The sequence below is a fragment of the Spodoptera frugiperda genome, chromosome 20 (genome assembly GCF_023101765.2).
Source record: "Spodoptera frugiperda isolate SF20-4 chromosome 20, AGI-APGP_CSIRO_Sfru_2.0, whole genome shotgun sequence".
Taxonomy (NCBI): Eukaryota; Metazoa; Arthropoda; class Insecta; order Lepidoptera; family Noctuidae; genus Spodoptera; species Spodoptera frugiperda.
This window is the reverse complement of record NC_064231.1, coordinates 14,296,879-14,310,281: the sequence shown is the minus strand read 5'-3', so window position 1 is coordinate 14,310,281 and position 13,403 is coordinate 14,296,879. Positions and strand designations below refer to the sequence as shown.

Here is a 13,403-nt window from a genome sequence, read left to right as displayed (position 1 = left end):
AAATAAGTTTTTGAATGGAATTGGAATTCCCAACTGGCTGTAACCAACATTCAGGAAAACTAGGAAAACGAACTGAGAAGTCAACGCTGACACTTGTCATTCAGTGAGAGGTAAATAAGATCAGTTGCTGTGTATGATCGATTTTTAAGTCATATCGAGTAAAAATAATTAGGCCTTATGGTAAAAATAATCACTGGATCAAAAAATAAAATAATATCTCAAGAACTTCTGAAATTCTAGCGTGAGACTGCGTAGAGTATTGACGAATCAATAATATGAAGACAAAAGGTTTTTGAAACAAAAAGTGTCACACCTTTAAATATTTGACTCTTTTGTTGTTGTTAAATCGACCTACTATTAAGACTGTGACTGTGACAAGTTTGTAAACATAATATTTTGTGAACCATCGCGGCAAATCTAACAGAAGAAACATTGGTAAACTTCCATATATGTATCAAGTGTTGTATTATGTCTAGTTTTAAAAATAAATACGTTAGTATTGGAACTGTATTTTTACGCTTAATATTTTATCAATATCGATAATTGCAATTCGTAATCCGCTAAGGCACACCCCTATCTTTGACAATTCACTAGGATTTCCATGTAGGTGACTTTAATTTTTTATGAGGTTGGTTAAAATCAGTTAGGAAATCCTCAAAAACCTGCTAGTTCTAAAAGTCCTAAGATCCGTCTCTTATTTTCTAAAGAAGTAAACATTGACATATCGTAAGACGTCGATGGAATATGGATTGACAGACAGAGTGACATTCTAGGGTTGTCAAGATTAAAAATGTTTTTTTTTAGTTAAGTCGCGTATTAATTGTTTCGCGAGGAACTAGATTAGTTTCAAGCAAAAATACTAAAGGCTATACATTACACTTACGTTTCGGAATAAAACAAGCCGAGTTCAACGTGAAACAATTACGCTAATACGCCGAAAAACATAATAGTTAATTTAGTATGTCTCATGATAGTTATTATAAAATAAACATGAAAAGTCGATAGTAATGATCTATTTATATGTCTTATTTTACAACAGATGCTTTTATAACAGACGTTTGGTTTTATGCGTCCTATAACAATAACCGGCACAAATTAAATTTTTGTTGGCTTTGGGTTTAACCTCAACTTCCTTACTTGACTATGGGTCAAACGAGTGGATGACTTTGGTTTTTAGTTACTAAACATTATACTAGCTACTTCCACGCGGTTTCACCCGCTCGGCTCGGCTCTTTCTGATCGTAGCATGATGCTTGTTGATAGCTTATAATAACCTTCCTCAACAAAATTTATTATGCAATTTAATGGACTATCCAACACAAAAAGAATTGTTCAAATCTGTCGGTACAGTAGTTAGGTACACAGTACAGTAGGTAGGCGTAAAGAAGAGATAGAGACGTGAATTACTTTCGTATCTACATATTTTTTTATCCACTGTTTGGCTCCTATTGGTCATAGCGTGACGTTTTATAGTATAGTATTCCTCGATAAATGCACTATCCAACACAAAAATAATTATTCAAATATTTAGATCAGAAAATAAAGATTACACTACAGACACATTAGCCATTAGTTGACTGCTGAGTCGACCCGACTAGTACCTATATAATGTTCTGTGGAGTTTACCAATGGGCACAGAAAATATTATGAAATATAATAACAATAGCTACTGTCCCTGTACATAATTGTAGGTACTTGTAATAAAACAGTAAAAAAGTGTCTTCGTATACGGAAGTGTGTAATGGACGGATTTCATTACACACTGAACATACGGGGTCTGGGCAATATAAGTACATATTATAGATAGGGTATAATAATATGATTTCGATGGTTAAAGGCTAATTGATCTAAAAGACACTTATTTGCAATACCTTGGTTCGGTATCACCAAATTTTTATCCATTGAATGACTGAAAACTAGGTATGTGAATAAAAAAATATGAAATGGATCATAAACAATCATATATAATACAAACGTATATAACAATATAACAACGTATATATAGCGTGATTTAGAAACTGGAAGAAAAGTTTGCCAAAGACACAATTGTACGCGGAAGTTGCAGGCAGAAGCTAGTACCTATACAAGTACATATACAATAATATTATTAGAACGTGCTCGAAAAGTTATTTTTGGGGAGTTTTAGTCCCATGAAGCCTTACAAGTTATATATGACGCCTTGGCCGTGGTGGCTCGGCAGCGGCATAATGTATTATCAGTCTAAGGTAAAGAAATTGAGAGGTTCATTATGTAGAACACATGGTTATGACCTTTAATAAAAATAAGATTTAATTAGTAGGTAGGTATTACAAAGATGTATCAAAAATTAAATAAATTTTCTTCTATAGCTTTCTCTGATTCCCATGCTTCTGCTGACTCAGGATCAGTTTTGATACGCTTCACTTTCTTTTTTGCAGGACCTTCATCATCAACAAGTTTACGTTTCTTTTTTTTCTTTTCTCTTACTTCTGCAGGTAAACCAGGTTCTGATTTCATCTCAGAGACACTCAGTTCTTGTAAATCAATCTCTGCAGCTTTATTTTCATCTTTATTGTCTTTCCTTTTCTTTTTCTTTTCAGTTTTTACCTCTCCACTGGCTTGCATATTTAGACGTTCTGATATAGCTGCAGGTATTTTTAAGGACTTCTTATAATTAGACCCAAAAAGAGGATGACGACATTTAGTTTCTGGGAGTGGTATGAAGTTACTTTGATTGTTTACCATTATATTATCATCACGGAAATGTGCCTTTGGGATCCTCTTACGTAAAGTAATAACCCCATTGAGTGATATATTCTTAATTTTAAGTTTGTTATGATCTAGAGCCAGAAGTGACAATGTATCCGATTGTTCTTCTTCAGCATTACCTTCATATGTTTGGCCAGACACCTTTACCTTGCATTTTCCGTGAATATTTAAAGTAGTATTAGTAAAATCTGAAATGTTAATTTCTCTAGGACACTTTAGAACCCATATTTCATCATTTTGGTTGACACAAGCATTACGGTTAAATGAATGAAGAACTTGTTTTAAATTTGGGTTGGTTTTCAAGACTTTCTTCAATATTAATGGCTTGTTACTACGTTCAGAGGAATTATCATCTTCTTCAGGACTTGATTCATGAATAGTAGAATCATTGTCGTCCTCAAAGCGTATTCTATCTGATATTCTTTTAGTTCGTGATTTAGATTTTTCTAAACTCTTGTCCATGAATGATATAGCATGGACAACTTGGCTGTCATCACATTTAATTGCAGATATTTCACCATTACTTTCTTCCTCACTCCCATCCTGTAGAGTGTTGTTCTCAATAACAGAACTATTGTTATATTTACTTTCACTATTTCTAAATGTTTGCTCCTGTACACTTACATCTGGCTCTGTTGAATATATATTATCTGTGTGATCATTGCTGCTGTCTTCTTTTTTAAATTTCTTAATTTTCTTTGTTTTCATAGGTTTAGTGTCATCATCAGTTTCTTCATTTAAAGTATGTGTATGCTCATGGTTTACTTCGCAATTGGAATTTGAATCTACACTTGAACTGCGTTTCCGTTTCTTCTGCTTATGTTTCTTAGAGGACACAACTGAAGTCTCTTCTAGTTTGACCTTCATATCGAGATACGTCTCGTCATATGATGCAGAGTCTTGTGACTCATTCTGGGTGCCGTTGCTGGCCAAGTGTTTGTTTCTCTTTTTCTTTTTAAAATCATTCTCACTGTCCGGCTCTAGCTTGATAAAACTTTTAATGCTACTGAAATTAGCTTCTTCTTTTATATCCATATCAGCTTTTAAATCAATAGATTCTTGTATCCTGGATAATTTTTCTTTCTTCTTCTTAATCTGTTTATCAGACTTATGTGTATTGATTCCATTGAATGCATTAGTCGCCCTGAAAAATTGAAAGTCAGATGCTTTATGGGTTTTCTACTTAATTGTTTAATTATTAGTGAAATTTCACATAAATAAATAATAAATTGCCGTTGATGGCCAGACATTGCTGGTCAACATTAATCTTGTTACATCTTCTGTAAGCATGATCTACAAATAAAGTTAATTGTATTTTAATTTGAATTTGAACAAAAGTGCCATCAAAACAAACTCAACATTAGACAAAATTATAATACTTACATTGCAGTACTGTTTACACTGTCAGTTGAAGTATCCGTCCAAGCAAAACTATTGTCAGAAGAAGAATCCATTAAACATTTATATCATTATCTACTTTAGTCACATTATAAAAATGATATAACCTGAAACAATATTAACTATAACCTCAAAATATGTTCATAAACTACATTGACAATATTGACAGGTAATGTAATGTATGTCAATGTTAAACTGCTGTCACTTCGGTCATGTCTTTTGACAGTCTTAGCCCTAAGTACTAGTTTATGGTCTTGAACGTCGTGATTTTTCTGTAATTTTGTGTAAAATTTCCAAACATAACAAATAAACTAACTATTTCACTTAGAATTTGTGGACACACAAATTGTTCGCCTAATCGTTGTCGTTGCGGTGAAGCAGTTAACAGCCTTTGACACCACGGCCTTTCTTATTTTCGTTTTGCTCAACATGCTAATATTAATGACATTATTCGTTGGACTCTTGTCTCCGTCAACGTACAAGCTACCTTATAGCATGCTGACGGCTTACGACGAATAATGGTTTGGTACATGACGATGGCAAGAAACCTGCTGGTATGTCCATATTCTTTTGGAATATGGGTAGGCCCATAGAGCAACATGAGGTCTGCGTTGCTCTATGGGTAGGCCTTTAGTATGGGACACCACTTGCGTTGATCTCTTGCGCCATCCCATCTTCCAAGCTCAGCATATCGATCCGGCGAAAGTATAATAGCCTAATTGGTAATTGTACTTTTGAACCGTTTGGGGTTGAAACTTTACTAGAATGGGTTAGTCGTCGTCGTTCGGCAGTTTTTACCAATCTAGGGCTTAAAGTCAGGGGCAGGGGCCATAGTATTCCGTAGTTGCCGTATAGGACTGATATGGTAACTAGACTTCTATTGCCCAATCATTTTCTTCCATGTTATGCAATAGTCCTGCATTAACCGGGAATATTGTCCTTTGGTGTACTTTCATTGTGCACAAAGGGATCATTATTCATGTTTACTTCTAGTACAACAAAATAAATCGCACTGGTTATCGACTCATTTACTTTCTCAATTGACATGTTTGTTGTTTCCTTGAATTTTTTTTTAACAAACTATATAATAATATTAAAATAACTAATTATTAAGACATAATATCATTTCTGGTTGAGGTCATTTGGCTAATGGTGAATATTTGCATAGACATAATCAGGTGGCCAAGATTATCCACCACCAGCAACTCGCTTTGCACTATCACATTGTTGAGTTTGAGGTTCCATACTACAAGTATGTGTCCGATCCAGTTCTTGAAAACGGCCATATCATGTTGTACTGGGATCGATCTATCATTACTGGCAAGACTATTGTAAACCTGATATAGTGATGATAGACCGACAAGCGCGCCGCACGATGATAACCGATGTCACCATCCCCCATGACGAGAACCTCGTGAAAGCTGAGAAAGATAAACAAATAAAATATCTTGACTTGGCTCACGAGGTTGTCGACATATGGAATGTGGACTCGGCTATCGTTGTGCCGATAGTCTTGTCGGCCAACGGATTAATACCCAACAGCCTCAACAACTACCTTAGGAGGCTAGGGTTGGGCGGATGGATCAAGGAGGCTAGGGTTGGGCGGATGGATCTCCTGATGTAGAAGGCAGTAGTCCTTGAAACGTCACGTATTGTGAGGAGGTTTCTGTCTCTGGAACCCTAACCACCAGTAGATTGGACCATGCTCCCGCTACTGATTTACTGATCAGCTCCTATTTTTATATTTTTAAATATTATTTTATTTTGTATTTATAAGTATAATTTTAGAGAATTTTGAATAAATATAATAGGAATTAAAATAATGAATATAATTTTAGAGAATTTTGAATAAATATAATAGAAATTAAAATAAAAAATATAATTTTAGGAAATTTGGAAAATAAAAGAAGACGTTTTTCTTAACAGTGCCATAAACCCGGGTTCCAAGCATACCAAAAACAAAAATTGTTTTTTTTTTAATAGTTGATATTGTCAAGATTCTCGGTTGACGTTTCTTTCTTGTTAAAAGTTTGTGTCCAACATGGTGAGTTTCTTGTGTTAACTTGATAAAAATCCGATTAAATCTTGAAAGTGTTTGGTATTTCATAAATATTAATTACATATTCTTTAAGCGCTGTGTTAAATTGAATGATCTTAGTCAAGATTTTTACGAATTTCGGTGATTGTGAATTAATGCCGATATCTAAAAACACTTCGTCAGTCGAAATTCATTAGAAGCTGGAGCTCTGTTTCTTTCTTTTCAACATATACTGATTATTAATAATTGTATAAACTTATTTACCATTACTTATGGTAAGCTTAATACAGTGCGGAATGTGATATTTTAATTTGTAAAGTTCAAAAATATAAATGATAGGTTAAGTTTGTGGTCTGATATAAATTGTGTTTGTTTAGGCTCGTGGACCCAAAAAGCATTTGAAGCGTCTTAACGCTCCCAAAGCATGGATGTTGGACAAGCTGGGCGGCGTGTACGCGCCGAGACCCTCGACTGGTCCTCACAAACTTCGCGAGTGCTTGCCGCTGGTGATTTTTCTGCGCAACCGGCTAAAGTACGCGCTCACCGGTAATGAGGTGCTCAAGATCGTGAAGCAGCGGCTGATCAAGGTGGACGGTAAAGTGAGGACAGACCCCACATACCCTGCTGGCTTCATGGGTGAGTTGTACGCGTGCTTCATCATACTCTGATGCCATTCATGTTATACTTTTGCCAGATAAGTTCTAAGTCTACTGTATGACAGAAGTATTTGTTTATTTATTTACAACTGCATGATCAGTTGATGTTACAAATTTAGTTAATTTGTGATGTTCTTTCAACAACACGATATCTGTTGTGAATATTGTGGAACTTAATGCCATTTATTAATGTCAGAGCAGCCATGGGTGTGTGCACATGGTAATGCAACACTTTCAGAACGCCAATGTTTGTGTTTATACAGAGAGACACTAGTGTGGGTGAAGAGGTAGTTTCATGTGGTTTATTTATATCATTACAGATGTTGTTTCTATTGAGAAGACAAATGAATTGTTCCGCCTCATCTATGATGTAAAAGGTCGTTTTACAGTACACCGTATCACGCCTGAAGAAGCTAAGGTTAGTATTTGTAAAAAAACACTATAACCTTATATTATTGTAATTATAATTAAAGGTTTATGTATAATACTTTATTTTAGTGTAATCATGTTTTATTCCTTATAAATATGTTCATAAATATGGTCAAATATGGCTAAATTATAATTTTAACTGTGGATACATATACTAGGCACTGACTGGCATACCAACTTGAACAGATGACTGGATAATAATAGACATGTGACATGTTCTGTATGAACTTATAAATGGTTTAACAGCCAGTCTTTGATGAATGTTAGATGTTAAACCTGACTTGATATGTATTTTCATTTATTAACCACAAAATGAAACTGTTTGTAAATTGTAATGAAACAATGGATGTCCAGATGTTTTGGATACTTGTGTATAACATGAATGATTTGCTTCTTACAGTACAAGCTTTGCAAGGTGAAGCGTGTGTCCACTGGCCCTAAGAATGTGCCATTCCTGGTGACACATGACGGACGTACCATCCGCTACCCCGACCCACTCATTAAAGTCAATGACTCTGTGCAACTTGACATTGCCACCTCCAAGATCATGGACTTCATTAAGTTTGAGTCAGGTATGCTTCTTCCTGACAATATGTTGGACAACTTGACTGCATTATGTAACTTGTTCACTTATACTAATGGAATAATACATGTTTGCAGGCAATCTGTGCATGATCACTGGCGGTAGGAACTTGGGAAGAGTGGGCACCATTGTGTCCCGTGAGAGACATCCCGGATCATTTGACATTGTACATATTAAGGATTCCACAGGACACACCTTTGCCACCAGGTGAGTCATTATTCTGTTATGGATTTCTTTCATAACCAACTGCCTGAAATATCTTCCCTCCACCTTTATACATGAATGGTGGTCATATCTTACTAATGCATACTAAACTATGCATTCATGAGAATGCAAATGTTTGTGAGCTTCTGAGTTTGTGTGTGTGTTTATAGAAATTTGGAACAGGGGTAGATTATGTTCTGGAATAACACAGCCACTTTTTATAATACAGATAAAAGTTGCTGGCAAAAGCTAAGTCCTTCATGCATTTATAAAATCATTCATCTCTTGAGTTTTTCTCCTGTTACATCACAAAAGGTATATAATTTACCTATATATCTACCTACCTGGTCATCTATACATATAACCGCAAGGTTACCCGCAGTGGACCTTGCCCTGTTATTGTAGGTAATTTCGACTAAATTACTTTGCACTGTTGTTATACATGCAAAATGTAAGTTTGTGTGTGTGTATGTATGTTGTTCATGTCAAAACAGCTGAATGGATTGAGTTGAAATTTGGGATGGGTAAATTTTATGTTCTGAAATAACACAAACGCTACTTGTTAACCCCGGGATCGCGGCCACTGGAAGAAACCAGTTTAATATAAATTTAGTACTTTCCAAATAGCAAGCTATTCATATTTTGCGGTAGTAAGTTGAGAACAACTTATAAGCAATGTTCATTTGTCGAGTAGAACCTTCTGATTATAAAACCAAAGCAAGTAAAAAAGGTTTCTTGAATAATAATGTACTACTTATCACAGTTTTAATTAATATCATCATTTCACAAATATATTACATATTTGTCATTTAGCTTAGATTTAACTACATGTAGTTATTATTTTATTACAGATTAAACAACGTCTTCATCATTGGCAAGGGCACGAAGGCTTACATTTCTCTCCCGCGCGGCAAGGGAGTGCGTCTCACCATCGCAGAGGAGCGAGACAAGCGCATCGCCGCCAAGGTCGCGGGCCAGTAGCCCAGTAAACAATAAACTCTTACATCTACCACTGTGTTTCATTTGTCACTTCAAGTCTCTCGTCTCCGAGCGCGTGTCACACAGCGCGTCACTGAGCGTATCACTGAATGTGTCACTGAATGTGTCACTGAATGTGTCATGTTGTTTGTCTCGCGCGTGCGTGCGCATGTGTCGCTCCAGGTCGCGGCGCCGAGCTAACGCGCGCCCGCACTGTGCGCACCAGTAGGGGCCCGGCGCGGGGCCCGGGGCGGAGCCCGGCGCGGGGCCCGATGTGGGGGCCCGGCCCCGTGCTGCGTGCAAGCGCTCGTGCTTGTTGAGGTTGCTGGGGTCGCCGAAGGGGCGCCGACAATGGCGGCAGCGTAGTGGCCGGTAGCCAGTGTGCGTGCGGAGGTGGATCTTGAGTCCGTAGCGCCGCGAGTACAACTTGCCGCAGTACACGCACACGTGGCCCCCGCGCGCGCGGCCCCACTCCGTGGCCAGCGCCTCCAGCGCGGCGGGCGCCAGCCCGGGCGCCGCGTACTCGGCCGGCCTCAGGCGTGCTACGACTCGGCGCCAGAAGTGCTCGGGCTCGTAGGCGGCGCAGGATAGGAACATGTGGACCTTGAGTGGATTAGGTTCGTCGAATGTGGTGCCACATTTGTGACAGGCGTAGTCGATGCGGCCGCTGATATTTTGCAAGGTCAGGAACGGCATGTCCAGGGCGGCCAGTACGTCCTCTGCAAACCACAACAGAAACTCTGCATGCGGCGCTAAGTGGTCGGTCACGTGCAGGCGAAGGTGAGCGGAGACGGACACCGGCGCCTCGCCGCGCGCTGCGAGCGCGGGCTGCGGCAGCGGCGAGTGGCGCCACTGTGGCGACTGTGGCGCGGGCGGACACAGGGACAGCAGCGCGCCGGCGCACAGTGCGGTGGGGGCGAGGCGCGCGCGCACGCAGAGCGCGGCGGGCCCGGCGCCGGCCCCGGCCCCGGCCTCGGCCCCACCGCCGGCGCTCGTCAGCCAGCCTGCGCTGTCTAGCTCCACGTATATCTGTAAAACGTGCAGATGTAAATGTAATAATTCTGGTCTTTCGTCACTCGAACTACCGGCACAACCGTGGCATACACTATGTATGCCATATATTTTGACGTGGGGGGGCTAAGTTCGCACAATATTGACAGTCTGAGTGTAAAATAATAAATTCATCATTTAATTTTATTCGTTTTGTTGGTAGAAAGAAAGTCCTAAGAACAATAAAAGATTAAACTAAATGAGAAATAGGTACACAATGCGCGAACTTAACCCCTCCACGTTAGAATCTGACAATCATCATTCGCGCCGGGACTTACACAAGTTTCTTATTCAAAATATCGATACTATCACGTGCACCATTCAAAATATCCTTGCTGTACAGTTGTCGGTTCTACAGAAAAAATATCGAAACATTTTTAGCTACTTGGTATTTTGTACACTTTCTGACTTATTTAAGAGAATTTTGGGGAATCTCTTTTTATTGAAAACTCGAAGGTGGTCCCATTTCAACCAGGTCGGGATCGGACGTCGGTATCCTAAGCGAAACGAGGGAAATTGGAAATTTTTATATGTTGGTTAATGATTTAATTCAGTACTTAAACCACTACATTACATTTTATGGGTTGACGTTTGGCCACTATCTCGCCTGATGGTAAGTGATGATGCGGTCAACGACGAAGCACGTCTACCCATGAGCAACTTATTCACTTGGGTTTTGAAGACACCCTGGTTACACTCATCAGGAAACACAGACTCCGGCAAGGAGTTCCACTCCCTAGCAGTTCGCACAAGGGAGCTTGAAGCGAAGCGCTTCGTGCGAGTGGGTCATCTACCATGAAACGGTGACGCCTCGTCTTGTTCGGTTCGATGATGGAAAGGACTCGGGGGAATCAAGTTGTGCAATTCCCCCGCACACTCTCCGAAATGTATCCGGTAAAAAACGGAAAGGCTTGCAACCTTGCGCCTGTGTTCAAGGCTTTGAAGTCGGGCTTCTACAAGCGCTTCATCATTGATTCGATGTGTTCTAGCACATTGAGCTGGAATTTAGCCGAGCCGTCCCAAAGGTGAGAACAGTACTCCACATATGACCGAACCTGCGCTTGGTACAGGCTCAGCAGTTGTTTTGATGTAAAGTGCCGTCTCACCTTCCAGAGGATATCCAACTTCCTCCAGCCAGATGCGCCTTCGACTCTATATAAGACCCGAAGTTTAATGTAGGCGATAGAGTTACGCCCAGAAGCTCAAGATGATCCGATATTGGAACGGATATATTTCAGAACGTAGGAGCCAGCGGAAATTGACTCCGTTTGGCAGAGAATAGACACGCCTGGGATTTGGTAGCGTTGAACTTGACCAAGTTGGCGTCACCCCAATTGGAGACCGCCTTTAAGGACGAGTTCTATCGTTCGACCATGGATTCTCTTAGAGACTGGATCTGTGCTCCGCTAGTCCGCGCATCGGACACATACCTTTCAACAACTGTGCTGTCATCTGCATACTCAAAGATACCGGGCTTAAACGGGTCGTTGATGTGCAGCAAAAAGAGCGTTGCTGAAAGTACTGATCCGGCGTTGATGCCAACTTGGTCAGACAAGCAGCCATCGATGACTACTCGAATTGACCTATCCCTCAGGAAGTCAGCAATCCATCTGCATAGATCAGTGGGAAGTCCAATTTGATAAAGATCGAGCCGATCTCCTGATACTGGGAGTCGAAAGACAGTTAAGGAAAGTTCTCGATCAGTCAACAACGACCCCGTGTATGGGTTTGGATTATTTGTACCTATTGATGAAAACTGCACCCTTTTGGGGTAATGAGGTATGGGCGGACCTTGTAGTAAAAAGAAATAAAACTGTAATTAAAAATACTAACTTCAAAAATAAAAACCTAAAAAGCAACAAAAGTTAAGAAAGATGTTCCCACTTGATTGATTTGCAACAGAAATAGGTAGTTAGGTATTTAGGTATCTACTACCTACATCTGTCTGATTTCAACCGTCTTGCTATCTGTTCATGAAATACAGCTTGGTAGCGGTGACAGGTTTCCCGTTTTTACCGTTTGGGTACGGAACCTTAGGAAAGTAACCAATAAGTAGGTACCGATATATCATATTCCGGACAGAAAATACCTAAGATTTTTAGGTCTATATCTAAGATAGGCAGTCGATATCTAAGGTGGTACTCACAGGGTCCGCGTCAGGTCGCTTGCAGGCGTCCAGCAGTAGGCCAGCATTGAAGGCGCGCGACACGGCGCCGCGCGGCAGCCCGCGCCGACACAGCACTGCCATGCGCGTGCACTGCTTCACTCGTCGCTCCACTCCGGCGCAAGGTGCGCGGCCAGTGCCTGACTGTGACCGCGGCGAGGGTAGTGCTCGCTATATACCGGGCATCCCTCCCGGAGCCGGCCGCCGGAGGGCGGAGGGTGGCTCTCTCACTCCAAATCTCCGTCGCGCCCTCCGCAAATTGTTAGTTAATTACACTATTGTGTTTGTGGTTACACAGCTGTAGGACGGTCTTACTTTCTGATGTTTATTGGTAGGTATTTAGGAACTCCTCAAATACTTACTTAAACTAAGTAGTTGATACCTAATTAATTTTGATAACAATATTGAGGTGAGTAGATAGCTAGTCGAACTAAGGTCTTGGCTACCCTACCTACGGAAGTAATCGTTAAATAATTCATAACTATGGAGGTAGGTAATTTTAAAAAGATGCCTACTTCCCCACTCCGTTTCTCAAACATGATTTGCTTTGATCGTTCAGTGCAGATACCTTGCTATAAAAACTTAAAATGAAAGAAAATAAAAAGTACCAAGTTACCTACCAAGTGGAATGAAATCCTGGATAGAAATGGATAAGCATATGGCAAAAATTAAAAAAAAATAATTGCGGTAGATTTTTGGAGGTATTCCACATTGGGCACCCGCCCAGTAATCTAGTTTCTGTGCTGTACATGATGTAAAACTCCAACTTGCTTATGATACCCTAGTAGGTACTTCAAAACACACAACTGCTCTATGCTGTAGGTTTCACTTGATGAATGATATATTAAACGCTCTACGGATCGTATTCGATATTATTTAACGTGCTGATAACCGTTTTCCCAACACTAGTAGGTAGATATCTACTTGTGCGCAGGTGCCATAATTATGTGGAATAAAATATAAAAGTGTGGGTGCCGTAAGTGGAATATTATCGGTGCCATTTACACGGGTACCCAATGTGGAATACCTCGATTAAAACATTTTCAGACCAAAATTGTCACCTTTGAACAGCACTTAACTACCTACTTTGCCCAACCCGAGAATCAAATCCGATTTTTTGCCCGGTAATCGTGCTTGCAACCTCATGTCTATAGT

At 39.8% G+C, this 13,403-nt stretch overlaps 3 protein-coding genes across 4 annotated transcripts; 1 reads left to right on the top strand and 2 right to left on the bottom strand.

Moving 5' to 3' along the window:
- Positions 1 to 2,246: 2,246 nt before the first annotated feature.
- On the bottom strand, positions 2,247 to 4,319 carry LOC118281554 (uncharacterized). Its single transcript, XM_035602138.2, has 2 exons — positions 4,132 to 4,319; positions 2,247 to 3,892 (listed from the first exon to the last, which is right to left on the bottom strand). The coding sequence occupies exons 1-2, from the start codon at positions 4,200 to 4,202 to the stop codon at positions 2,320 to 2,322; spliced, it is 1,644 nt and encodes a 547-aa protein (XP_035458031.2). The 5' UTR covers positions 4,203 to 4,319; the 3' UTR covers positions 2,247 to 2,319.
- A 1,724-nt stretch (positions 4,320 to 6,043) lies between these two features.
- On the top strand, positions 6,044 to 9,065 carry LOC118281555 (40S ribosomal protein S4). 2 transcript variants are annotated; one of them, XM_035602139.2, is made up of 6 exons: positions 6,044 to 6,190; positions 6,562 to 6,820; positions 7,161 to 7,258; positions 7,670 to 7,841; positions 7,930 to 8,059; positions 8,908 to 9,065. In XM_035602139.2, exons 1-6 carry the CDS (start codon positions 6,188 to 6,190, stop codon positions 9,035 to 9,037), a joined length of 792 nt encoding a protein of 263 aa, XP_035458032.1. In that variant the 5' UTR covers positions 6,044 to 6,187; the 3' UTR covers positions 9,038 to 9,065. The 2 variants fall into 2 exon arrangements, with proteins under 2 accessions (XP_035458032.1, XP_035458033.1); XM_035602140.2 differs by having other exon boundaries at positions 6,159 to 6,459.
- Positions 9,066 to 9,082: 17 nt separating this feature from the next.
- On the bottom strand, positions 9,083 to 12,332 carry LOC118282445 (zinc finger protein 628). The gene is made up of 2 exons (XM_035603523.2): positions 12,231 to 12,332; positions 9,083 to 10,171 (listed from the first exon to the last, which is right to left on the bottom strand). The coding sequence occupies exons 1-2, from the start codon at positions 12,330 to 12,332 to the stop codon at positions 9,083 to 9,085; spliced, it is 1,191 nt and encodes a 396-aa protein (XP_035459416.2).
- Positions 12,333 to 13,403: the final 1,071 nt, after the last annotated feature.